Source organism: Jaculus jaculus, chromosome 8 (assembly GCF_020740685.1).
Source record: "Jaculus jaculus isolate mJacJac1 chromosome 8, mJacJac1.mat.Y.cur, whole genome shotgun sequence".
Lineage (NCBI taxonomy): Eukaryota > Metazoa > Chordata > Mammalia > Rodentia > Dipodidae > Jaculus > Jaculus jaculus.
This window is the reverse complement of record NC_059109.1, coordinates 5,304,630-5,332,025: the sequence shown is the minus strand read 5'-3', so window position 1 is coordinate 5,332,025 and position 27,396 is coordinate 5,304,630. Positions and strand designations below refer to the sequence as shown.

The 27,396-nt window shown below is 52.9% G+C and overlaps 1 protein-coding gene across 2 annotated transcripts in view; it reads left to right on the top strand.

Moving 5' to 3' along the window:
- Positions 1 to 6,709: 6,709 nt before the first annotated feature.
- Positions 6,710 to 27,396, top strand: part of Cpne5 (copine 5) — a 100,538-nt gene continuing 79,851 nt past the window's right edge. The window contains exons 1-3 of one of the 2 annotated variants that reach the window (XM_045157657.1): positions 6,710 to 7,010; positions 21,874 to 21,914; positions 22,853 to 22,899. In XM_045157657.1, coding sequence (XP_045013592.1) covers positions 6,916 to 7,010; positions 21,874 to 21,914; positions 22,853 to 22,899 — 183 coding nt within the window. In that variant the 5' untranslated portion in view covers positions 6,710 to 6,915. The remainder of the gene's footprint in view (positions 7,011 to 21,873; positions 21,915 to 22,852; positions 22,900 to 27,396) is intronic. The other variant, XM_004649540.2, reaches the window with a different exon arrangement.

Below are 27,396 nucleotides of genomic sequence, written 5' to 3'. Positions count from 1 at the left end.
ACCAAGATACAGGGCTGGAGAGATGGCTCAGTGGTTAACATGCCCACTTGCAGAGTCTGACGGCCTGGGCTCAATTCCCCAGTACCCACACAAAGCCAGATGCACAGAGTGGTGCATGCATCTGAAGTTTATTTGCAGCAGCAGGAGGTCCTGGCACACTCATTCATTCTCTCTCTCCTCCTTTCTCATTGTCTTCTTGCAAATAAAGAAAGAAAGAAAAAAGGGGGCTGTTGTGATGGCTTAGTGGTTAGGAAGGCACTTGCCTGTGAACCCTAAGGATCCAGGTTCAGTTCCCCAGTACCCACATAAACCAGATGCAAAAGGTGGCACATGCGTCTGTTTACAGTGGCTAGAAGCTCTGGTGTGCCCATTTTTTTCTCTCTCTCTGCCTCTCTGTCTCCCTTTCTCAATTAAATAAGGTATATTTTTAAAGAGAGCTGGAGAGAGAATGGCTCAGCAGTTAAGGCGCTTGCCTGTAGCCTGTGAATACTCCAGGCCCCACAAAGGAAATAAGAGGGGTGCAGGGGAATGGAGGGGAGGACTATGGAGGGACAAACCAAGCCACCAGGGGTATGCTAGGGGCAGGAAGGGCCTGAGCTGGCAAGTGTGTCCTGGGCTTTCCTTCATCCCACACACGTGGACTGAGTAGCTGGCACCAAGCTTGGCAGGGAGGGTTTGGAGTGGGGAGGACTGGCATTCCTCGGGGAGCCTGCCACCATCCTGGCAGGAATGAGGGGCTTGGAGGCGTGGCAAGTCCCACGATCAGCCTCCTGTCTCTTCCTGTCCCACCTCGCTGGAGCCAACAAGTCTTGGCTGCCAGATGACCTTGAATCCATTTCTCCCTCTCTGTAAGCTTTTCAGTAATCTGAGGGGTTTCATCTAGATGGTCTCAACCAAGCCCCTTCTAGTATGTCTATTAATAGGTGCAACCCGACACTGCGTGCCCCTCTCCTACCGCTGTGTCAGTTTCAAGTTCCCACGCTGGGCTCTAGCTGCCCCCTCTGCCCCCCAGGCCTGCCATGCCCAGCGGTGTGGGGCGTTTACTGCGGAAGAACACTTAAGTAAGCAGGTAATGGGCGACTCAAATCCAGCCCACACTGCCTAGCCAGCCACGCACCCCACCAGGCCCAAGGCTGTGTTTAGCCAGCAGCCACTGCCCTTTTCTGTTTTGTTCCTGGGTGGAGCGTGGGCGCCCTCCGCTACCTCTCTCCCGCACCCTCCCACCTTCCCACACTGGTTTTCTTCTGCCCCGAGAAGGCAGATGGAGGGCAGTGTTTACTCGAAGTGCCCCGGGAAGGGAGGAGGCAGGAGGGGCCGGCAGCTGCATCTTCCGCGAGGAGCTCTGCCCCTGAGCCCCAATGCACTCCTCTCCTTATCAATGCTGCCAGTCGCCTCTCAAAATTGCTCAGCCGTCATTAACACCGAGGATCAGGTCAGACGGGCGCCTGTTTGCAGTCTTGGACGGCAAAGGCAAATCGCTGATGCTGATTATTCTAGATCTTCTGGGCACGGCCCATTCCGTGCCTGCAGTTCCTAATCAGAGGGATGACTGGCCGTTCCGTGGAGGGTGGACCAGGGTCCAGGTTGGCTCTAATCCAGGTCCCAATCCTCCGGGGCCTGTCTGCAGCCCAGCACCTGCCGGGCCCCCTGCGGGCTTCCTGCACGCCACAGGGAGCCTGTGGTCCCGTGACTCTGTGCTCTCACACGCTGGGAGAACTGGCCCATCCACGGGCCGCTCCCAAGGGTTTGCTTTGAGCCATCCCTGAGTCATCAGAGCCAGGGCTGGGGGCAAGGCTCCTGGGCCTGGTCAGCCAAGTTCATAGACTGGGCCACTCTGGCTGGCCATGGGCTGAGGCGTGCCTTTCAGAACACCTCTCCTTCTGTGTCCCTTTCTGCACAGGCTGGAGGTATCTGTGGCCTTGCACCATGGCCTCTACTCCATACCACAGCCCCCGGGCACACACATCTCTGGTCTAAGTCCTACAGGCTTTGGGCCTTCATCCCATGGCAGGGCAGAGGTTCAGCCCATGCACTTCTGCCCTGGCTGCACCCATACCTACCTGCCAACACCAGAAGCAGTTCAAGGCAGAAGCACCAACAGGTGAGAGCCTTCCAGCAGCCACTGACCTGCAAGTTCATGACAGGGGCCTCCACTGTTCCCTTGGGCAGGTGGGGAGAGTGGGGTGGGTGGTCAGTTACACCCCCCCCCCGTGCCCCTCACTCCCTCATCTCCCAAACCACTCCTGGTCTGTCTCAGGGCTGCTCCCGGAAGCCAGAACAACATCCAAGACTTCCACGCTGCTTCCCGTGTGACACCTGCTCGTCCTTGCACCCCCACAGGGCTGTTGCTTACTCTGCCTGGTTCAGAGCCCTTTATGCCAACCTCAACAACCTCCCCATGCCACTTAGTGGTTACCCTACTAGTCGGGGAAGCCTTAGGCACAGACACTGTGTCTTTCTTTTAAATTTTTTAAAAATAATTCATTTAAGAGAAAGAGAGAGAGAATGAAGAAGAGAGGGAGAACAGGTGTGCCAGGGCCTCCAGCCACTGCAAAGAATTCCAGATGCATGTGCCCCCTGTGCATCTGGCTTACACGGGTCCTGGGGGAACAGAATCTGGGTCCTTTGACTTTTCAGGCAAGTGCCTTAACCGCTAAGCCATCCCTCCAACCCTGACCTATGCACTTCTAAGTAGTGATTTCTGGAGCTTGAGTACTATCTTTAAATATTTTTATTTATTGATTTGAAAGCAGAGACAGAGACAGAATGGGTGTGCCAGGGCCTCCAGCCACTGCAAACAAACCCCAGATTCATGTACCACTATGTGCGTCTGTCTTTATGTGGGTACTGGGAAATAGAATTCGGGTCATTAGGCTTTATGGGCAAGTGCCTTAACTGCTGAGCCGTCTCTCCAGCCCATGAATACTATTTTTATTTTAATTAATTAATTAAATTTTTAAAAAAATTTTTGAGGTAGGGTCTCACTCTAGCTCAGGCTGACCTGGAATTCACTATGTAGTCTCAGGGTGGCCTCAAACTCATGGTGAACCTCCTACCTCTGCTTCCCAAGTGCTGGGATTAAAAGTGTGTGCCACCACGCCTGGCACAAGAGCATGTATTTTTAAATATTTTTATTTATTTATTTGAGAGAGAGATAAAGAGGCACAGAGAGAGAGAATGGGTGCACCAGAGCCTCCAGCCACTGCAAACGAACTCCAGATGCATGCGCCACCTTGTGCATCTGGCTTATGTGGGTCCTGGGGAATTGGGGTCCTTATGCTTTACAGGCAAGCGCTTAACTGCTAAGTCATCTCCCCAGCCCAAGAGTATTTTTTTTTTTAATTTTTAAATTTTTATTAACATTTTCCATGATTATAAAAAATATCCCATGGTAATTCCCTCCCTCCCCACCCCCACACTTTCCCCTTTGAAATTACATTCTCCATCATATTACCTCCCCAGTACAATCATTGTACTTACATATATACAATATCAACCTATTAAGTACCCTCCTCCCTTCCTTTCTCTTCCCTTTATGTCTCCTTTTTAACTTACTGGCCTCTGCTACCAAGTATTTTCCTTCTCATGCAGAAGCCCAATCATCTGTAGCTAGGATAAGAGCATTTTTTTTTTCCTTTCTTTTGGTTTTTCAAGGTAGAGTCTCTTTCTAGTCCAGGCTGACTTGGAATTGACTATGTATTCTCAGGCTGGCCTCAAACTCATGGTGATCCTCCTACCTCTGCCTCCCGAGTGCTGGGATTAAAAGTGTGCAACACCACACCCGGCTCCCAAGAGCATATTTTTTTATTAAATTAATTTATTTTTTATTGACAACTTCCATGATTATAAATAATATCCTATGGTAATTCCCTCCCTACCCCCACTTTCCCTTTGAAACTCCACTCTCCATTGTATCCAAGAGCATATTTATTTTTATTTTTATTTATTTATTTGAGAGTGACAGAGAGAGAAAGAGGCAGAGAGAGAGAGAGAATGGGCACGCCAGGGCTTTCAACCACTGCAAATGAACTCCAGACGCGTGCGCCCCCTTGTGCATCTGGCTAACATGGGTCCCGGGGAATCGAGCCTTGAACTGGGGTCCTTGGGCTTCACAGGCAAGCGCTTAACCACTAAGCCATCTCTCCAGCCCACCAAGAGCACATTTTAAACGTCTATGTCCAGTAGCATCTGTGTGAGACATAGGGGACACAAAGTTTAGATCAGATACAGCCTTTCCGTGGGTGTGAGAGGAGGGAAGACCCGCACTGCCCTCGTCCAGGTGCCCACACACATTCGGGGAGCAGTGAAGGCGTGGCCACCTGCTTCCAGGCACTGCTGTGGGGTTTCTTCTTTGCCCAATCATTTAGAGCTGGGCTCTCAATCACATTCGTAATCATACATTTTGGCAGGTCATTAAAATAGCTTTCTGCTTTCGTATCATTCCATTAAACAGTGTTAAAAATTCAGTCCAGCCAGCCAGGTGTGATGTGTTTGTAATCCCAGCACTTGGGAGGTGGAGGCAGGAGGCTCAGGAATTCAGAAATATCCTTGGCTATGACGTGAGTTAGAGGCCTGGGCTACATGAGATCCCATCTCAAAAACAACAAAACTCAATTCATTCTAGAAATACATGCAAATCAGAGGAATGGAAACCTCATTATGCTACTAATTCTAATTACTACACAGAATGATAGGGTTAGAAATACATTGAATGTGCATTCCCACTTGTTGTTCAAACTTAATATTGCGGTTCAGGCAGGTTTTTGTCTTATATTTAAAATCAATTTTAAAAACTAAATTATCCATAATAAATGAATAAGTACAGAGGGCTGTGGGGAGGGCGGGGAGATGGCTTAGCACTTAAAAGTACTTCTTCCCCAGGCCTGCTGGTCTGGGATTCAGTTCCCCACTACCCACATAAAGCCAGATGCCCAAAGTGCACAAGCATCTGGAGATCTTTGGAAGCTGCAAGAGGTCCTGGTGTGCCATTTTCTCTGTCTCTGCGGTTAATAAATAAAAATTAAAAAGAAAGCAAAGATAAGAGCCTGGATCGTTCTTTGCCGACGGAGGACCTCAGCCTCACACCCCAAAGTGAGCCCTGCCTCAGCTTTGCCCCGCTTGCCCAGGGAATGCCAATGTCCCTGGCGGTCTGTCCCGGGAGGCAGAACGGAATCCAGCTGACCTCCAGCCAGAAGCAAGCAGAAAATACTTGCCCCGGGACAAGAGCGTGCTCTTAGGTCGCCCGCTGTGTCTGCTGTACTGATAATCGACTTCGCACAGCATCTGAGCGCACCTCTGCCCCCCGGGTCTGGCTGGCGGAGGCAAGGCTCGCCGGCCACCTTCCAGCCTCAGGCCCAATCCTGCCGGGTTCATCAGGTGCCAGTCGCCAGCTGGGCGGAGGGCGCGGAAGCGGGGGCTCCCTCTGCGCAAAGCTTACACCGACGCAGAGCAGGGGGACCGCGGGTGGATTTTTTTTCTTTTTTTCTGGAGACGAGGCTACGTGCACCGCCTCCAGGAACCGCCCGGGTGCCTGCAACCCCGGGCCCCTCTCCGAAGGCGGGTTAGGGCCTGCCCACAGGTGCTGCGACTCGGCTCGGCCTCCCCGGAGCCGGGCACACCGCGCGCTCACTCGGAGCCGGCTGCAAAGCCCGGGGAACTCAGACCATACTCGCAGTCAGGTGGAGGAAGCTTCCAGACCCGGGGGCTGGCTGGGCCTTGTGGTCACGACGGGCGGGGGAGGAGGACGGCGCTGGCCTGTGGATCAGGCAGCTGACAGCACCCCCCCAACACACACACACACACACGGCCAAGGCCAGGGCTGCCAGGTACCAGGGGCGGGTGGGGAAGCGCCCATGGACCCACCTTACCTACGTGGGAAAGAGGGGTGGTCCCTTATGACACGGGGCTCGCCCCCACCCAACCTCCCCGCGCGGAGTGGCGCGCACACTCATGACAGCCCTATTCTTCCCTGACCCCCGGAAAGGGTGGTCCTTTTGGCACGCTCCTGTCCCCACCCTTCCCAGACAGGTGCCCCTGGGACCCTCTCCTTCCCCCAGCACTGCGGAGACCCTGGGCGCGGCGGGAGGGTGGGGGCCTGGCGCAGACGAAGGTGCGCGCAGCGGGGCCAGCGCTGGTCGTCACCATCTCGTGTCCCCGGCATCCTGAGCCGTGTCCCCACGCCCACCACGCGCGCGCGCGCGCGCACACACACACACACACACACACACACACACACACACACACACACTCGCCCCGCGCAGACCCCGCCCCGGCCCCGCCCCGGCCCCTGCGGGCGGCCCCTCCGGCGCTGGAGAAGAACCCCCCCTCCCCAACCCATCGCACACACGCACACACATCAAGCGCACCCCAGCCGGCGGGAGGCGGTGGCTTCGGGCACATTTGATTTTCCCGCAGTCCGGGCGCCCCGGAGCCCGAAAGCCCCAGCCGAGGAGGTGGCGCTCGGGGCCGCGTCCCACCCAGCCCCGCGCCCCGCGCTCGAGCCGGAGGCAGCGCCGTCCCCGCGCTAGGCTCCGCGCCCCATCCATCCCGGCCCCCCGCACCCCCTTCGGGTCTCCAGCATCCCACCCGTCCTCGCCCCTTCCCGGCCAGGGTCTCGCTCCCCCCACCCTCACCCCACCCCGTGCCCTCTCCCCGCCGCGCCCCTCTCTCCTCCGCGCTCCTCCTCCCCGCTCGCTCTCCTCCCCCTTCCTTCCCTCGCTCACTTCCCACGCCCCCTCTTCGCGCTCCTCTCCTCCCCTGGCCGCCCAGCCCCGAGTTGGGGGGAGACAGAGAGAGAGAGAGCGCGAGCGAGCCCAGGGCTCCGGTGGCTCCCGTGGAGGCGTGCGTAAAATCGCGCAGGAATATATTGGACTCTTTTGGGTTGGGGCTGGGCTGGGAGGGGGGGCGCGGTGGGCGATGGAACAGCCCGAGGACATGGCGTCGCTGAGCGAGTTCGATTCCTTGGCGGGCAGCATCCCGGCCACCAAGGTGGAGATCACCGTGTCGTGCAGGTGAGCTGGCCCGACAGATAGCCCGGGTCCCCCCACCCCCGCCCTGCCCCTGGGCCAGGTTCCCCGTCCCCTGCGTCCACCCTCCCCTCTCGGCCTCCTAACGAGGCCGCCCCTCCCCTCCGTCTCCCGGGCGCCCCTCTGTCCATCAGCCCCCACCCCCAAGAGCCCCCCGGCCAGCTGCGGGTGGCGACGATGGAAGGGGCAGGCTGGCTGGCTGGGGTCAGAACCCTGAAAGTTTGCGCTCCGCACGGCTGTTGCTTCGAGAACAGAAGGACCCCGGGTCGGGGTGCTATAGTGGGGAGGGGGCGCCGGGGGCCGCAGGGTCTCCGCTCAGACTCTCTCTGCCTCCCCAGTCAAGAAGTGAGAGTGATTCCCAGTCGCTGTGTCTTTTGCGATTTCCCTTCTCCTGTCCTGCCCGGGTCTGTAGCCCAGCCACCGCCTCCTTCCCTGCTCTCCTGGACCCTGGCGTCCGAAGCCTTCCCTCGCCCCCAGCTCGATAAGAAACATCAGTCCGTGCGCAGAGCCCAGGACAACTTAGAGTGGCGCCATTAAAAACCAGTAACTTGAGTGGAAAAATCGTAAGGCAAAGGAGTGAAGGGGTTGATGGTGAAATTTCAGAATCCGCAGAGAGAAGAGGAGGAGCGTGCCTGTAGGTGGCCACCCCCACACACCCAGTGTCACACAGATTTAGAGTGACTTCTCTCTATCCATGAGCTGGGCCTCTCACCTAGCTGGCTGCCCTAGGGGTGGACAGGACTGGTTCTGCCCTGTTGCGGCCACTCAGTCACTGTCCCCAGGATCCTTGTCTCACTAGCTCTGGGGGAGGCCGTGCAGCCCAAACATAGCTACCTGAAGATCCCCCTCCCAATAATTGACCGTATCCTTGGAGCCCTCGCTGTACCCCCGTTTCAAATCGCCTGCCCTACCTTCTTGCAGGTCACTGTTGAGTCAGATTCTCTGCCTACCCTCATGGGCCCCCACTCCAGCCCACAAAGTTGGGACACTGGAGAGGTTGTCCATAGGGTGTGCGATGCCTGGGCTGGCGGCCGGGGGGGGGGGGCATGAAAGAGGCCGACTTCTCCTGAGAACTTGGGGTGTCGCAGATGAGGGCTGGTGAGGTGGAGCTGGTGGTGTGCCCCACCAGGACTTCCAGGGGTCTCCTGTGATCTCTCCCAATAGCCCCTCGGTTCCCCCCACACAGCCACTTGCATCTTGTTAGTATGTGGGGAGGGCCCCCCGGGCAGTCCGCAGCTGCGGAGCCTGGCCTCCCTTCTGCGCGCACAGCCCCGCTAGCTGGCCTGTATTCTCCAGTCTCCAGTTGTCCCGGAGCCTTCCCGCCTCCAGGTCTCTGAACAGCCAGCGGGATGCTGGTCCTGTCCCCATCCCGGAAGGCCTGGCTTTGTGCTTCCCGCTTTCATGGGCTCCCCCTTGTCCCTGAGGAGCAGCTGGAGGCACTGGTTTCCGAGTCCTTTGGCCCTGAGTGTTTATTTTAGTGTATGTGTGTGTGTGTGTGTGGGGGGGGGTTCTTGGTCCACCCACATGCTGAAGATGTCCCCTTGAGACCTCTCAGGAGTGCTGTTTCTGTGACACCAGATGCAGGGATTTCCCCTTACAATAGGCTGTGGAAAGCTCTACCTCCGAGAAGAAATGACAGCAAGGTGTGGAGTCAGACATCTTGTAAGGCTATCTTTGACGCCACTCGCGGCAAAGTTGAAGCCTTGGTTTCTCAGTTGGCACGTGCATTTCCTCACGGAGAAGCCTTGGTCATGGGGATAGCTCGCGGGCTTAGGACAGTGCGTGACCCACGGTGGGGACAGATACTGCTGGACGGCTCAACTAGCAGGTGCAGGAGAATCGTTCGCACGTGAGTGGCACACAGTACGTGCTCAGCAACTCGTGGTCACGAAGGATGCAGCTCCCTCTGTGAGAGGCGCCTGGGGCCACGTCGAGGTTCCTCCTGCAGGATGGGCACTGGGTTGACCCTCTTGTCCAGCTCTCAGCAAAGCCATGAGCCATCGGCTGCGAAGGGCCTGACTGGGCTCTGCTGTCCAGGAAGTGGCAAGGGGGCGGGGGGAGTTGGTTGTGGTGAGGAGGGATGAGGACAGCGGTCACTTGGAAACAATAAGACATTCTGGGACGCTTTGAAACTGTAGCTTTCACTCTTATCTGGTGGCAGCTGTCCAGGCTGGGGAATGGAGAAGGAAAGAGGGAATGAGGGACCCGCGGGATGCGCATCTCTCCTCCTCCGGGCAACTAACTGGATCCCAGGAGCTCAGGTTGTGGCTTGCCTGCCCTGGGCACGTCAGTGACCCCTGCTGGCGGCAGGTGGTAGGGCAGGCACAGGCCCTGGATACGCGGAGAGGTAGTTAACCAGAGGGACATGTTGAGTTGCCATCTCTGGCTCTGGTTCCCTCCTCCCTGCTGCTTCAGAGGCCCCTGCCATCCCCCAAGCCTCAAGAAGTATCCTAGGGGGGTCCTAGGCATCTCCCATACCTGTTCAGGGCACTCCTAGCTGACCAAGGCTGTCTGGTGCAGGGACATAATCTGTATGCGGAGCCCAGCGGAGGCTGCCAAAGGCAGGCGACCACTGTGGGGTGGACATACTAGGACGTATGACTTCACAGAAGACGTCCTGGGCTAATCCATGTCCACTGCCAAACCGCAATTGATAATTGTCACTGACTTTTAATAGCCTGATTTTGTCTCCCTAGGTTTGAATCCCAGCTCTATTCCTGTGATGTGTGTGTGTGTGTGTGTACGCACGCGCGATGCTAGTGATTAACCCACGCTGTGTAAGCACACTACCACTGGGCCATACCCCAGCTCTGCTCCTGTGTTCTTCAGTCAGCTACTTGTCCCCAGAGCCTCAGGGGTTTTATTGTTTGTTTTGTTTTTCTGGGTAGGATCTCACTCTAGCTCAGGCTGACCTGGAATTCACTATGTAGTCTCAGGGTGGCCTCGAACTCACGGTGATCCTCCTACTTCTGCCTCCCAAGTGCTGGGATTAAAGGCATGCGCCACCACGCCCAACTATCAGGTATTTTTGATTAAGGTTAAATTTCCTGCTTAAGTCTCCAGAAGCCAGCTGGAGGGGGTGTCACTGGGGGGCGGATCCGGATCTTCAGGTCCAGCTCTGAGGTGGGTTTGGGGGAAGATCTTAACTCCAGTCCGAAGGTGTGTGGGCAGCAGTTCTGAGCCCTGGCGGTTTGTGTTTGCTGGTGTCGGCACTTGCTTTCTGCCGTTGTGCCTTTCTGCTTGGATCTATGGAAATAAGCAGTTTCTTCTGCCATCGATGGCGTTCCCCTGGACTTATAAGCTCTCATAAGCTGTGTCTGGTTGGATGTTCATCCCAGCAATGAGCAGCTGACTGCAAAGGAAGTGTAGCGATCCTCATTAATTTCAAGGGTTCACTGGATTGATCTGTGGCCAGTGACCGACATTGGTTAGTTGATACCTACCTGTCCAGTAAAAAAGATCTTTGTCCGTTGCTGGGTAGGCTGATCAAGAAACTTCACGAGGGGGGGGGGGGCTGGAGAGATGGTTTAGCATTAAGGCACTTGCCTGCGAAGGCTAAGAACCCAGGTTTGATTCCTCAGTACCCATGTAAGACGGATGTACAAGGTGGTGCATGTGTCTGGAATTCATTTGCAGTACGCCTATTCTTTCTCTCCTTTTTTTTTCTCTCTCTCCCTCCCTCCTTCCCTCTTTCTGTAATAAATACATAAAATAGGACTTGAGAAATGGCTTAGCAGTTAAGGTGTTTGCCTGAAAAGCCAAAGGATCCTGGTTTGATTCTCCAGGACCCATGTAAGCCAGATACACTAGGTGCTGCGTGCATCTGGAGTTCATTTGCAGTGGCTAGAAGCCATGGTGCACCCATTCTCTCTCTCTCCCTACCTCTTTCTCTCTCTCAAATAAATAAATAAATTTAAATAAGTAAAATAAAATATATTTTTAAAAAACAAAGAAACTTCAAGAGGTGGATGGTTTCTGGAACTAGATATCAGGGCTGGAGGGATGGCTTAGAGGTTAAGGTGTTTGCCTGCAAAGCCAAAGGACCCAGGTTCACTCCAACAGGTCCCACATTAGCCAGATTCACAGCGGGGTGCACGCATCTGGAGTTTGTTCGCAGTAGCTGGAGGCCCTGGTGCACCCATTCTCTGTCTGTCTCCCTCTTTCCCTCTTTCTATGTCAAATAAATAAAATATAGCTCAAGTAAGGCATTAAAAAAAAAAGATATTAGCAGACTTGGCAGAAAATGAGACTTTAAAGACTCTTTGAGTGCTGGAGAGATGGCTTAGCTGTTAAGTGCTTGCCTGTGAAGCTTAAGGACCCCGGTTCAAGGCTCGGTTCCCCAGAACCTGCGTTAGTTGGATGCACAAGGGGCGCACATGTCTGGAGTTCGTTTGCAGTGGCTGGAGTCCCTGTCACACCCATTCTCTCTCTCTCTCTATATACATATATATATCACTCTCAAATAAATTTAAATAAATAAATAAAGACTCTTTGAGCTGGAGAGATGGTTCAGCGGGTCAAGTTCTTGCCTTGCTAGCATGAGGACCCGAGTTCAGATCTCCAGCTCCCACAAAAAAGCCAACATAGTGGCAAGTGCCTACAATCTTAGTGCTGGGGATATGGAGACAGAGGGACCCTTAGGGCTTGACAGCTAGCTAGTCTAGTCAAATTGGTGAGCTCCAGGTTCTGTGAGAGACCCTGAGTCAAAAAAAAACAAACAAACAAACAAAAAAAAAAACCAAGGTGAGCCGGGCGTGGTGGTGCACGCCTTTAATCCAGCACTCCAGAGGCAGAGGTAGGAGGATTGCTGTGAGTTCAAGGCCACCCTGAGACTGCATAGTGAATTGCAGGTCAGCCTGAGCCAGAGCAAGACCCTACCTTAAAAATAAACAAAGAAATAAATAAATAGAATAAGGTGCAGAGTGACTGAGGAAGACATTCCGTGTCAACCTCTGATCTCCATATCCATGTGTGTGCACATGCATACACCCCCCACATATGTGCACATACACAAAAACACATGTATGTACATATGCACACACATATACACATGCAAAAAAAATGAATAAAGACCCTTTGAGCCCAGAGTTCTTTTTCCGCCTTAGAGGGTATGTTCTAGACCTTTCCTGACTTGTGAGCCACCTTGCAGATTCATCCGAAATTTACCTGTCCAGCATCCCTTCCCCTCTGACCTTTGGGGTCTGTTCATCCCTGTCTGATGCTGGGAGCTGGGCCAGCCACTGTGGTTTGGAGGAAAGGTTTGCTCTTTCTTTCTCTCTCTCTTTCTTTCTTTCTGTTTTTTTTTTTTTCAAGGTAAGGTCTTGTTCTAGTTCAGGCCTACCTGGCATTTACTATGTAGTCTCAGAGTGGCCTCGAACTCATGGCGATCCTCCTACCTCTGTCTCCTGAGTGCTGGCATTGAAGGATTAAAGGCGTGCGCCACCACGCCCAGCTCAAGGTTTGCGTTTTTTCACATAACATGAAGCCCTTGTGCTTGGGCAGGGGTCTGCCAGAGAGGCGCATGCTGAGCACAAGGGAGGGCAGAGGGGAGAGGGCAGCTGGCAGGGTCTGTTGGGTGGCAGACCTATGTCCCCCAAGATTGAGTTCTGCTGTCTTTTCAGGCTGATACTGGGCATCCGGGACCTCACCTCAGGGTGGGGATCAGCCGTGAGCAGCGAGGCTGCGGCGGGGGAGGTTCATTTAACCATAGAACATTCCCAGGCACGCCTCCCCCCGCCATAGCCGAAGCAGGGCATGTGGTAACAGTGCAGGAGATGGGCGCTTACTGCAGCCCAACGGTTCACACCCACCCTCTACGCAACTGTCGGGAGCTCCTCCCCCAGCACTGAGGAGGTCGGTCTATGAGTTTCCAGTGACCACCGTGGCTGGGAGCACCCGAATCTGTCATGCCCAGGCTCTGTGGGGCTGCGGGGCGGGGCTCTGGGTCTCAGGGCTGACTTCCCCAGAGGGAAATCCACTTACTCAGAGCCACAGTAGTGGGTGCTGGTCTGACCCTAGGTGACCCCCAGCCTCTATGGACTACCCTCAGGGCCCAGCAGGTGGCCCTCCTCAGGGTGGCAGCTGACTTCTTGAAGGCCAGGAGGAGGCTCACTCCACTGTCATCTGTAAAGTCGTGGGAAACCCGGGTTCTGGCCACTTCAGTTGCCGCTGAGAGTCCCTTGGGGCCAGGCGCTTTCCCTGGGGGAACTCGAGGGCCGGGTGCGGTATGCGTGTGGTGTGGCGGTGGAACCCGGGGCCTCCTGCAAGATAGGTAAGTGCTCCACCACTGAGCACTTGGGGGGGGGGTGTGTGTGCATGAGTGTGCATGGGTGGGTGTGTGGAGGTCAGATGACAGCTTTTGGGTTGTTCCTGGCCTTTCCGCCTAATTTGAGGCAGGTTCCTCTCCCTGGACTTCCCATTGCTATTCTTTTTTTTTTCTCGAAGTATGGTCCCACTCTATCCCAGGCTGACCTGGAATTCACTATGGAGTCTCAGGGTGGCCTTGAACTCACAGCGATCCTCCTACCTCTGCCTTCCAGGTGCTGGGATTAAAGGTGTGCACCACCTCTCCTGGCTTCTTCTTTTTTTAAAAAAAATATATTTTATTCTATTTATTTGAGAGAGACAGACTGGAGGAGGATGAAGGATAGGGAATGAGCATGCTAGGGCCTTTAGCCTCTGCAAATGAACTCCAGATGCAAGCACCACCTTGTGCATCTGGCTAATGTGGGTCCTGGGGAATTGAACCAGGGTCCTTTGGCTTTGCAGGCAAGTGCCTTAACCTCTAAGCCATCTCTCCAGCGCCCCCCTTTTTAAAATAAATATTTTATTTATTTGAGAAAGAGACAGAGAGAATGGGTGCACCAGGGCCTCTATCCACAGCAAGCTCCAGACAAGCATGCCACCTTGTGCATCCAGCTTTAGGTGGGTCCTGGTGAATCAAACCCAGGTCCTTAGGCTTTGCAGGCAAGCACCATCTCTTCCAGCCCCAGTCTGCTGTTCTTTACTGTGCTTACTGTGAGCTTCAGGGAAATTCTCTTTCCCTCCCCCATTGCACCTTCAGTGTGCAGGAAGCACGGAAGCCTGCCACAGCTCAGGCTTGAGTGGGCAAGCACTTTACCTACCGAACCATCTTGGCTTGTTGAGACCAATTCTCATTATGTAGCCCAGGCTGGCCTGGAACTCTCTTGACCTCCCTGCCTCAGCCTCCACAGTGCTAGAATTACAGATGTGCACCACCATGCCCACCCACACACATTTTTTTTCAAGGTAGGGTTTTGTCAGGCATGATGGCGCACGCCTTTAAGGCAGAGGTAGGAGGATCGCCGTGAGTTCGAGGCCACCCTGAGACTCCATAGTGAATTCCAGGTCAGCCTGGGCTAGAGCGAGATCCTACATTGAAAAAAAGAAATCAAGGTAGGGTCTTGCTCTAGCCCAGGCTGACCTAGAATTCACTGTGTAGTCTCAGGGTGGCCTTGGACTCACAGCGATCCTTCTATATCTGCCTCCCAAGTGCTGGGATTAAAGGCGTGCCCCACCACAACCTGCACACTTTTTTTAAACTTAACCAAATAATATCCATGAGCACAAGAGAACTGGTTAGCAGTTAAAGGCACTTGCTTGCAAAGCCTGACTGCTGGGTTCAGTTCCCCAGTGCCCACATAAAATCGGATGCACAAGGTGGCTCATGCATCTGGAGTTCGTTCGCAGTGGCTGGAGGCTCTGGTGCACCCATTCTCCCTCTCTCTTTATCCCTCTCTCTGTCTCAAATAAGTAAAAATAAATCTTTAAAAAATATGACCATGAACTTATCAGCAAATAAGCTTATTTGGTTTAGACAGGCAGGTGACATTTAAGCTGAGACTTGAAGAGAGGTTGTGGAAGAAGAGTGGTTTGAGGAGGGAGACTGGCAAGGCCCTTGATCTACTAGAAGTGCAGAGGAATTAGTGTGGCTGGAACAGAGAGAGCAGGGAAGAGAGAGCTGTGGCCTTTGAGGCCGCGGAAAGGAGTTGGATTTAGTGTTCTCCTTGCGTTTGGGGTGGAGTGTGTTAGGCGGGAGTTCAGATTAACCTTTAAGACAGGTCTCTGTTTGCTGTGAGACAATAGGCTGCTGAGCCTCAAAGCGGGGTATGGGCGTGGGGGTGCAGTGGAGACCGGCGGACATGCTGGGGGTGTGGCTCAAGCTAGAGCCTGTAGGACGGGCTGAGTGGGGCAGGGCAGCGCCAAGAGCAACCGCCGGAGCAGCGTCCTCAGTTTAAGTCAGTGGCTCTACTCCCCTCTTTGTTTATTTATTTATTGAGGTAGGGTCTCACCCTAGCTCAGGCTGACCTGGAATTCACTATGTAGTCTCAGGCTGGCCTCGAACTCACAGCGATCCTCCTACCTCTGCCTCCCGAGTGCTGGGATTAAAGGTGTGCGCCACCTCGCTCTCTGGTCCCTTCTTGAGCAGGTAAATAAACCGACAAGGAAACTGAGGAGCAGGAGCTGTCCAAAGTGACGGAAGTGCCACGTGGCCGGGGCGGGGCCCCTGGCTTGAATGCATCTGATCCCACAGCTCCTTCCCTCTCCCTTCCCCTGCATTTTTAGCTCTGGAGGGACAATCGTTGCCGAAATTCATAACAATAAACATTAAAAGTGCAGCTGGTCTGGGAAGGAGCTCTTGACACCGTGCTAGAGCTGCTGGTGCCGTTGCTTGTTGCTTGGCATGGAGATCACAGGCGGGCGAGGATGTGCCAGGGCCTGGGTACTCAGGTCCTCTCCTCCTTAGCTCCCTCCCTGCTGTCCCTGGTGGGGCGAAGCAGCAGGGAGGGTATGGTGTCACCTGTTCCTGTCTGTAATGGGGCTGGGCAGGAGCGGAGCAGTGGGGGGAGGAGGCACAGCTAACCCACATGGGTGTGGGAAACCTTGACTTTCCTTTGTTTATTTGACAGAGAAAGAGGGAGAGAGAGAGAATGGGCGTGTCATTATAAATAAATAAGACATTTAGCATCTGGCTTATGTGGGTCCTGGGGATTTGAACCTGGGTCCTTTGGCTTTACAGGCAAATGCCTTAACTGCTAAGCTATCCCATCAGCCCAACCTTGGCTTTTATAACACAGGTGCTCCAGCCACCTCCAAAGACCCCAGCTCCATAGGTTGAATCTGCCGTGCCTGGGTGTGTTTTCTTGAAATTTTTATTTATTTATTTGAGAGAGAGAGAGAGAGGGAGGGAGGGAGGGAGAATGGGTGTGCCAGGGCCTCCAGCCACTGTATACAAACTCCAGATGTATGCACCCCCTTGTGCATCTGGCTTACATGGGTCCTGGGGAGTCAAACCTGGGTCCTTTGGCTTTGCAGGCAAGCACCTTAACCATTAAGCCATCCTTCCAGCCCTTACCTGGGTGTTTGAAAAAATATTTTTATTTATTTGTTTGCATGCAGAGAGAAAGAGAGAGAGAGAGAGAGAGAGAGAGAGAATGGGTGTGTCTTTGTCTCCTGCCACTGCAAATGAACTCCAGATGCATGGACCACTTTGTGCATCTAGCTTTACATGAGTACTGGGGAATTGAACCCAGGTCATTAGGCTTTGCAGGCAGCACTTTAACCGTTGAGCCATCTCTCCAGTCCCCTTGCCTGGGGTTTGGAGCAAAGAGATGGATCATCACCAGGGGTCAGAGGTCAATGTACCTGGTAAATGTCCCGGATGTGTAACTCATGTCGTCCCTCACCCACCACACTGGCTTGGCGTGAAGTTGCTCGGGAGAGAAAAGGGATGAGGCTGGCAGGCCCACCTTCCCGAGGGCTCTGAGGGGGGACAGTCGCAGTGTCTGCTTCTGCTTGGTGTCAGCTCACCTGTTCCCAGCCTGCTGGACGATAGGTGAGAGGAGCGTGTGGTCAGGTCCTGTGCAGCTGGGCATGAGGACAGTGAGGGAAGGGCGCAGGGCTTCCCTGGTCACCACGGTCCTCTTCCACAGGCCACTATCAAGCGCCTACCGTAAACTAGGCCCTAAACTGGAACCTAGTATGTGCGGGGAACTATTCTCGATTTTTCATACAGATGACTCCCCTGACCCCCGAGGCCCCCAGGAGAACCACACTCTTGGGACCCCCTTCTCAAGAGCCGATGTCAGACCCGCTTAGCCCAGGCTGTGGAGAAGCAGCAGAGCCTCCCCTCCGGTCCTCTCCTGTCTGCCTGGATCTTACTGTCCTCTTGCCTTACCTCCCTGGGGCTGGCGTGGGCCACCATGCCAGGTTCTGAAAAGCCCCAGCCCCGCCTTCCTCCCTCCCTTCCTCCAGTGCTGGGGATTGAACCCGGGGACTCATGCATGCTAGGCAAGAACGCTACCACTAAGCTGTATCTGGAGCCCTCTTTTGACTTGTATTATGTTAAGACAGTCTCACCAAGCTTCCAGGCTGCTCTTGAGATCACGCTTTTACCACAGACAGGTGATGAACTTTCCTTTTTTTTTTTTTTTTTTTTTTTTTTTTTTTCTGATTTTCTTCAGCCTCCCAAGTAGACAGGATTACTGCACTGTACCGTCAGGCTCAGCTCTTTCTTAACTTTTGCAGCTTATGGAATCTCGTTAGGAACTGGATGAAAACCTTCCAAAAATGCATCCACACTGGGGCTGGAGGGATGGCTTAATGGTTAAGGCACTTGCCTGCAAAGCCAAAGGACCCAACTTCCAGTCTCCAGTACCCACATAAGCCAGATGCACAAGGTGGCACATGCATCTGGAATTCTATTGCAGTGGCTAAAGGTTCTGGCATGCTCATTCTATCTCTCTTTCTCTCACACACAAACACAAATATTTTTTAAGCAATGCATCCACAGTGCTCGGCACTGAAATATCTCCATCACATCTTCCAAGGCTCCAGGTCCATTGTGGAAGAGGTGGTGGATAAAATGTAAGAACCAAAGGAAGGGTAGGACTCCTTACAACATGCTCCTTCCAGTCACAAAATGGCCTGGATATCCATGACCTCACAGTGCTTGACACTTCCTACACAAGACCATCATAACAGGAGGAAAAAATCATGACATCAAAATAAAAGAGAGACTGATTAAGGGGTGAGGGGATATGATGGAGAGTGGAGTTTCAAAGGGGAAAGTGGGGGGGGGGAAGGGAGGGAATTACCATGGGATATTGTTTACAATTATGGAAGTTGTCAATAAAAAATAAATAAAAACATTTTAAAAATGCATCCACATGCATGGACCAGTGTGGCATCTGCTTCCAATTTAAGGATCCCATAAACTCCACGGGGGACCTGTGGGCCAGGAAAAGCTCAAGGGTATTTCCTGAGGTACAGCCAAGTACATGCTCACAGTGCATCTATGAGAGAGAAAGGGGAGGTGGGTCACCTCACCCAGCAGCTCTGAGAGGGTGTTCCTCTCAGACTGGGGCTTCCTGGGGGCAGGGCCATGTTCCCAGAAGACAGGAACACCCCAGTTTGCCTGTCTCCCTTAAGCCCTATTGAATCTAAATATTACCCTTGGGTACCTGTCAAGGGCTCTTTCCTGGCTCTTCCAGTTCTTTCTGCTGTGCTGGGGTCTCAAGGACGCCTGGCCACACAGTCTAGCTGTGATGTTTCCCCGTGGCCCCTGAGTTGGAAATAAACCCTTGGGCGTGGTGGGAAGCAGAGGTCCGTAGCTCTGCTTTCCTGGCCTTGATTTAAGGAACAAAAGAAGCGAGAGCGCCAGGCTGCCACGGACAGCTGAAGGGTTTTATGCTCTTTTTAGGGGAAGAAAATACATTTTGTCTGTTAGAAAAAAAAAAAGAAAAAGAAAAAAAATCTCTTTGAGCTCTCCCAAAGCAGAAAGCAGAGAAGAAGCACTTAGAGGCTGGCCTGGTCGGTACCCTGGTGACCTTGGGGAAAAAGAACTGGGTTCCTCCCTCCGACTTGCAGACAGGTCACTCCCTATCGCTGAACAGTGGGCCAGGCCGGGGTCACTGGGGACCGTGCATGACCTCAGGAGCCATCAGGGGCTGCATAGGCCTAGGTTGGGGCCTTTGGCTTCCAGCGAGAGGCTGAGACCTTGAGACATGTGGTTTTGATATGGAGTGCCTATTTGGATAGCTGAATGGCTGTGTCCGAAACATCAGAGGAGGGGCTGGAGAAACGGCTTAGTGGTTAAGGCGTTTGCCTGCAAAGCCAAAGGACCCTGGTTTGATTCCCCAGGACCCACATAAGCCAGATGCACAAGGAGGCACATGTATCTGGAGTTCGTTTGCAGTGGCTAGAGGCCCTGATGCATTCTCTCCCTCCCTCTCTCTCTCTTTCTCTACCTCTTTCTCTCTCTCAAAAAAGTAATAAAGAAAGAAAGGAAGAAAAGAAGGAAGAAAGATCAGAGGAGTCTGATGGAAAGTCTACTTCAGACCTGCAGAGCCAGACTTTAGGATGGGCCCCCAAGAACCAGCCTTTTAACATAACCCCAGCAGCCGAGGGGACCTTGGGAAGTGGGGGGCCTGTGGATAATGGGTGATGCAGGTGATGGTGCCCCGCAGACCCTGTTCTGTCCAGGTAGGACCTGGGTTCATCCTGCTAGTCAGCTTTTGACTCAGGCCTCAGAGTTGGGGTTGGGGGTGGTGATATTGACTGTGGGTTCAGGTGACCCTACAGACTGTCACCGCTGATGGCTTTGGAGATGGTGACTCTGGACAAGACCTCATTTGAGGCTTTTCTGGCTCTGCAACTGTTGTGAGGCCCAGCTGCTCCCTCCCAGGGCCTCCGTCTCATCAAGGGGAAGGAGGGGTGCACGGTCCCCAGGGCCTTGAGCAGCATCTGCCCTGGACAGAGGGCGGTGTTGTTTCTCTTTCCAGGGGAGAAAAGGGCAAGGGCCCCGTGGGGGCGAGTGTATGAGTGGAAGCAGAAAGCGCCAAGCCCCGTAGGGCATATGAGAATCTGGCAGGGAAGAGGGACAGGGCTGAGATGGTGGAGAAGGGCCCAGGGGTCAGGGCTGTGGAGGATGGAGTGAGAGCTGCCACATAGGACTGAGGGAGGGGCAGCTTGAAACCTAAACCTGGAGCTTTGAAGGAAGGCACACTCTGACCACCCCTGGGACTCTGTCTGCCCAGGCCTGAAGGGGGCTAGGGAGCTGCCTTTGTGTCGGCCCAGAGGGAGGAAGGAGGCCACACACACACACACACACACACACACACACACACACACAGACACACATACACACACAATTTATATGAGAGAAAGAGAGAGAAAGAGAGAGGCAGATATATATAGAGAGAATGGGTGCACCAGGGCCTCTAGCCATTGCAAAGGAACTCCAGATGCATGCACCACCTTGTCCACCTGGCTTTATGTGGGTCCTGGGGAATAGAACCTGGGTCCTTGGCCTTTGCAGACAAGCACCTTAACCACTGAGCCATCTCTCCAGTCCTGATCCCAGCTTCTGTCTCTAGTTGAGTGCTGCCCCAGGAGCTGGACTTGCTGGTCCTTCCAGAATGAACTCTCAAAAGCCTCGAGTGCCGAGGATAGCACCCATGTCCCGGAGGCTGAGAAGACACAGGCTGGGACTCCTCAGCCCTCAGGGATAGGCGTAGGTTGAATCTTTGCCCTGCAAAAGGGAGTCTCGACTGTGCCGAGGATGAGCAAGCGGCAGCTGTTGCTGCTGGAGGGGCTCCGAACCCGCTCAGGGGCCGTTCTGCCCCTGTCCCTCACTTACCTAGCCTGATTCTCAGGGCCGTGAGTCAGCTGTGTGTGTGTGTGTGTGTGTGTGTGTGTGTGTGTGTGTGTGTGTGTGTGTAATGAAGCTCAGGTTAGCCTTAAATTTACTTTGTAGCCTAGGATGACCTCAACCTTTTTTTTTTTTTTTTTTTTAGGGCAGGGTTTCTCTCTAGCTCAGGCTGACCTGGAATTTACTATGTAGTCTCAGGGTGGCCTCAAACTCTCAGTGATCCTCCTACCTCTGCCTCCTGAGTGCTGGCCCGGCTGACTCAAACTCTTGATCCTCCTGACTCTACCTCCCATGTGCTGGGACTGGAGGTGTATATCACCATGACTAGCTGCATTTGGCTCAAAAAATAATATATATATATATAAACTTATTTGCAAGCAGGGAAAGAGAGAGAGAGAGAGAGAGAGAGAAGAGAGAATGGGTGCACCAGGGCCTCCAGCCACTGCAAACAAACTCCAGATGCACACACGCCACTTTGTGCATCTGGCTTTAATGTGGGTACCCGGGAAATCAAAACCAGGTTGTTAAGTCTTTGCAGGCAAGCACCTGAACGGAAGAGCCATCTCTCCAGCCCTGTGTTGGAATTTTTTTTTTTTTTTTGGTTTTCTGAGGAAGGGTCTCACTCTAGCCCAGGCTGACCTGGAATTCTCAGGCTGGCCTCGAACTCATGGTGATCCTCCTACCTCTGCCTCCCGAGTGCTGGGATTAAAGGTGTGCGCCACCACGCCCGGCCTGCGTTTGGATTTTTGTACATGAGATCTCATTCTGTAGCCTGGACAGATTTTTGTACTGCCTGGGACCCTACAACACCACACCCAAACTCAGCCCTGCCCTTGACCTTAGACCCTGTTCAAATGAGCCTGCATCCCCTAGAAAGCGTCCTTCATGAATTCCTCAGCACACATGGGATGAAGGGATCAACTGCTTGAATGGCCAAGGGTGACCTTGAACTCATCCCTTCCTACCTCTGCCTGGGTGCACCACCATACTGGGCTAGTGCTTCGCGTTTAGTGGAAGCTTGGAAGGAGCTTGCTGAGGGAACCCACTTCTCCTGTTTGGCCTGAGGCGGGACCTTGCCCAGGGTTGGGGGCGGCGGGGGTGGGGGGCGCGGTGCCATGCTGAGGTTGCGAGAGCCTGCCTGTAGTCCTGATGACTCCTTCTCTGTCCCTCTTTCAGGAATCTCTTGGACAAGGACATGTTTTCCAAGTCTGACCCACGTAAGTACTGCTCTGACAGTAATAGTCACAGTGCCAGCAGCGGCTCAGGTCCCCATGACTCATGACAGCAGCCCTCCCTGAGAGCTGTGGCTGTGCCAGGCACTGTTCGGAGCATCGAGCAGACAAGTGCCTTGCTGGTGGTGTCCAGAGAGGAGACCCGGGGGTGGGGTGGGGGAGAGGCTGACCCTTCCCTCCCCCTCACTTGTGAGGCCTCACCACCACAGAGAAGCGGGGGGGAGGATGCATCGGGGTGCCAGAGACAAGAAGGCTTTAGTCTCAGGGGAACTGGCTCATCGATGAATCCCAACGGGCTGTCGTTTGAGAGTCGTTTGGGAGTGTGGCGCTCTGGCTCTGAGCAATGTTCTTCATGGGTGTGACCTTAGGTAGGTCTTTGGCCTCCTGTGAGCCTCAGTTTCCCCATCAGGACATGGAAGCTGATGGTAGTAATAGGTTTTATGGAATGGCACAGATGTTAAAGGGACTGTGCATTTCAGATGCTGTCCCCAGCACTTTTCCTCTGTCATGCATTCCTGTCCACCTGCCTGTCACTGGAGACACTTGCTGTGGTCTAGAAACGAATATCCCTTGACCCTCCTCCTAAGGGCTGCCCCTTCTAGAAGCACCCAGGTCCCAGGCCCCCCTTTCCAAACTGTGTGTTGGTGCCTCGAGCTGATTGTGGAGCAGAGAGGGTGTGGCTCAGTGGCAGAGCACTTGCCCAGCATATGTGAGGCACTGACATTGGCACCAGTGCAGCTGTGGCCCAGGTTTGGAGACCGGACTTGACCTCACTCACCAAGACCCCAGCTGTCTCACCAGACCCCCAAGACCTCCCCAGCCCAGCAGAGCAATGCAGGTGGAGGCTCCTGCCCCCTCCCCGTCAGGATCTCACCTTCCTCTTGACCCGAGGCACTAACCCACACTCTCTCTTCTGTCCACAGTGTGCGTCATGTACACCCAAGGGATGGAGAACAAGCAGTGGCGAGAGGTAGGCACAGCCGCGGAATGCACCAGCCTGTCCCTCCCTCCCTATGGCTTTCTGTTGTCTCTGTAGCAGTTACCTAAGCAGCATTGTATTTCCAGGTACCGTCTCACTCTAGTCCAGGCTGACCTGGAATTCACTATGTAGTCTCAGGCTGGCCCAGAACTCACGGCGATCCTCCTACCTCTGCCTCCCGAAGGCTGAGATTAAAGGCGTGCGCCACCACACCCAGCCAATGTCTATACTCTTGATGCTTACTACCACTTACGTACAACTCAAGCTGTTCCCAGTTAGAAACCACACAGGAGAGGAAACGTGGTGTTTCTTTCACTTGGCTGAAGTGGAACCTCCATAGTCTTAACAGTTCCAACCTTGTTCAAAAATCCTGGTTCCAAGTCTCCTCTCAGACTCCAGGCACCTGTTAGCTGTGAACCCCGTTTAAAAAAATCAGAATTGTACAGAGGAGTGCTCAGCACTGAAATATCTTTGTCACACCTTTCAAGGCCCAGGGTCCATTGCGGATAAGGTGGTGGAAAGAATGTAAGAGCCAAAGGAAGGGTCGGACTCCTTACAACGTGCTCCTCCAGACACAAAATGGCCTGGATATCCATGACCTTGTAGTACCTGACACTACCTACACAAGACCATCATAAGAGGAGGAAAAGATCATGACATCAAAATAAAAGAGAGACTGATTGAGATGGGGAGGGGTAGGATGGAGAGTGGAGTTTCAAAGGGGAAATTGGGGGAAGGGAGAGAATTACCATAGGTTATTGGCTATTGTTATGGAAGTTGTCAATTAAAAAAAGAATGAAAAATCAGGGCTGGGGCTAGAGAGATTGCTTAGTGGTTAAGGCACTTGCCTGCAAAGCCTAAGGACCCAAGTTTGATTCCCCAGTGCCCACATAAGCCAGATAAACAAGGTGGCGCCTATGTCTGGAGTTTGTTTGCAGTGGCTAGAGGCCCTGGCACATCCATTCTCTCTATCTGCCTCTTTCTCTCTCTCCTCTCAGATAAATATATATATATTTAAATCAGGGCTGGGGAAATAGTTTAGCAGTTATAGGCACTTGCTTGAAAAGCCTGACAGCCTGGGTTGAATCCTCAACATTCACATAAAGCTAGACCCAAAGTGCTTCATGGCCTGTCCTCAGGGAGCCTCAGTTCTGTCCTTTGTCTGCTCAAAGCTGTCCAGTGGTTCCCATCAGGCCAAAGTACAGTGCCTCCAGTGCCCCCCCCCCCCCGGCCAGTTAGAAACCACACAGGAGACACCTATTCTGTCTTCTTTCACCTGGCTGACCACCCCCAGGGCTTGTTCCTCCTCACTGTCGCTCCATTTCAAGCACAGGGGTCTCCTTCTGCCTCAGGATTTTCTTACATACAGTTCTTTCTCCTTGTATACTCATTTTTTTCCTCCTGTCTTCCTTCCTTCTTTCTTTTTCTCTTTTCCTTTCTTTCCACCTTTCTATCTATCTTTCTTTCTCTCTCTCTCTCTTTTCTCTTCTTCTTTTTTGGTTTCTTAAGGTAGGGTCTCGCTCTAGCTCAGGCTGACCTGGAATTCACTATGTAGTCTCAGGCTGTCCTCAAACTCACGGTGTTCCTACTACCTCTGTCTCCCGAGAGCTGGGATTATAAGCGTGCGCCACCATGCCCAGCCCTTCCTTCTTTCTTGAGTGTGATGTATGCATGTGTGTGTGTGCAGATGTGTGCACCCCATGTGCCTTGGTCTAGAGGTCAGAGAACACCAGCGTCTTTCTCAAATAACTAGTGTGTGCATTTTGAAAAAAAATTTTTTTGTTCATTTTATTTATTTATTTATTTATTTATTTGGGGGTGACAGAGAGAGAGAGAGAGGCAGATAGATAGAGAGAGAATGGGTACACCAGGGCCTCCAGCCACTGCAAACGAACTCCAGGCGCGTGCACCCCCTTGTGCATCTGGCTAACGTGGGTCCTGGGGAATCGAGCCTCCAACCGGGGTCCTTAGGCTTCACAGGCAAGCGCTTAACCGCTAAGCCATCTCTCCAGCCCTCGTGTGTGTATTTTTGTCCTGAGTCAGGGCTTCTCCCTCAGCCTGGAGCTGCCATCCATCAGCAAGCCCTAGTGATTCTCAGGTCTCTGCCCCACTGCGGACTATGTTTATAGATGCTCACGGCCACGCCCAGCTTTTCACTTGGGTTCTGGGAACTCGGCTGTCTTAGGCCCCCTCTGGTCCTTGTGCTTTCACAGGAAGTGCTGGTCACTGTTGAGTCATCTCTCCAGCCGTGTCCTCTGTTGAACTTGGTGGTCTGTGGCCGGAGAGGCCCAGCTCGTGTGCCTCAGCAGCAAGTTGCTTTTAACTGTAGAGCTATCTCCCCAGCCCAAATGTTTATTTTCTTTTTTATTTATTTCATTTATTTGAGAGAGAGAGAGAATGGCTGCACCAGGGCCTCCAGCCACTGCCAACGAACTCCAGACACATGCGCCACCTTGTGCATCTGGCTTACATGGGTCCCGGGGAATCGAACCTGGGTCCTTAGGCTTTGCAGGCAAACGCCTTAACCGCTAAGCCATCTCTCCAGCTCCCAAATGCATATTTTCTACTATATGCCTCTGTGGCATCTATATACTTCCTCAGGTCTTGACACCTATGTCACCATCTGGTTGCATTCCCTGATCCTCAACATAGCATCTTAATCTCCCCACGCTTCTTACCCCCCGTTTTTGACTATGTCTTTCTCACTTTTCACCATCTACCGGACTCTGGTCTTGACTTTGATCTTGTCCTGTGCCGGCCTCACAGGGCAGAGGTTTCTATCTGGTTCATTCACAGTTGCGTTCTGAGCGCCTAGAATGGAGCGCGACACACATCAGACCCGTAATAAAAGGAAGGAATGACATCGGAAGGGGCATTGTGTGTAGCAGCTGACTAGAAGAGGCAGCTGTTGTCTCCTTCCCATCTCAGCCTCCCCCCACTGAGCTCTGGGGGTGTCTGCAGGTGTGGAGAGGAAAGGGGTGGGGAGGATCTGATGGGGGGCAGTACTAGGGGCCCCAGGAGCTCCTCTTTGAACAAAAAGAGTTGTCCTTCCTTTCTCTTGAAAGGGTGGGGGGGGAGGAGAGAGTGGAGGAGGTGTTTAATCCATGCTGGGCACGCGGGGAAGCTTACCGGCGGGTCTCAGCTGGTTTCGTGGCTGCCTAAGGTGGCTTGAACTGAGCATGTTCCTCTGCTGCTCAGAAGAGGCTAATGGACAGGTCCAGAGGATATGTTGTTATTTTTAAATATTTTTTTTTCTTTTCAATTTTTTTTATTAACAACTTCCATGTTTGTAAACAATATCCCATGGTAATGCCCTCCCTCCCCCCACTTTCCCCTTTGAAACTCCATTCTCCATCATATCCCCTCCTCCTCTCAATCAGTCTCTCCTTTATTTTGATACCATCATCTTTTCCTCCTCTTATGATGGTCTTGTGAAGGTAGTGTCAGGCACTGTGAGGTCATGGATATTCAGGCCATTTTGTGTCTGGGTGAGCACGTTGTAAGGAGGCCTACTCTTCCTGTGGCTTTTACATTCTCTCTGCCATGTCTTCTGCAATGGACCCTGAGCCTTGGAAGGTGAGATAATGATATCGTAGTACCGAGCACTCCTGTCACTTCTTTCCAGCACCATGATGCCTTCTGAGTCATCCCAAGGTCACTGCCATCTGAAAAGAGAAGATTCTCTACCAAAAGTGAGAGTAGCATTCATATAAGGGTATGAACATTAAGAGAAGTGCTTACTGGGCAGTTTGATAAGCATAGTATATGCATTTAGCCAGAGAGCAGTAGATGTTGCACCCCTAAGGCTCATGACTACCCCTGCTTTAAGTTTTCAGTATTAAGGATGTCTTCCCTCTCATGGAGCAGACCCCAGTCCAATTAGAGGGCAGTTTGTTTCCACCATGACAGACATGCCACTATTGCACTATTTTTAATATTTTATTATTTATTTGACAGAGAAAGAGGGAGAGAGAATGGATGCACCAGGGCCTCTAGCCACTGCAAACAAACTCCATACACATGTGCCACCATGTGCATCTGGTACTGGGGAATCAAACCTGGGTCCTTAGGGTTCACAGGCAAGTGCCTTAACTGCTAAGCCATCTATCCAGTCCTCATTTAGAATATTTTATTTATTTTAGAGAGATGCAGAAAGAGAGAGAATATGGACCATGCAAGGGACTCTAGCCACTGCAAACGAACTCCAGGTGCATGTGCCACTTTGTGCATCTGGCTTTACTGGGTACTGGGGAATTGAACCTGGGTTTTAGTCTTTGCAGGCAAGTGCCATAACTGCTGAGTCATCTCTCCAGCCCCCAAGGGGATGAATTTAATATGGAAAACACGGGAACTATCTCCACAGAAGCTGGGCTGACATTTCTTATTCATTCTCTCCAAGACGCAAAGCCCATCGAAGCATAAATCAGATTGCTAGGGAACCATTTAGCCTACTTAAGTGAACTAATTACTTCTGAGGCCTTTTGGCCG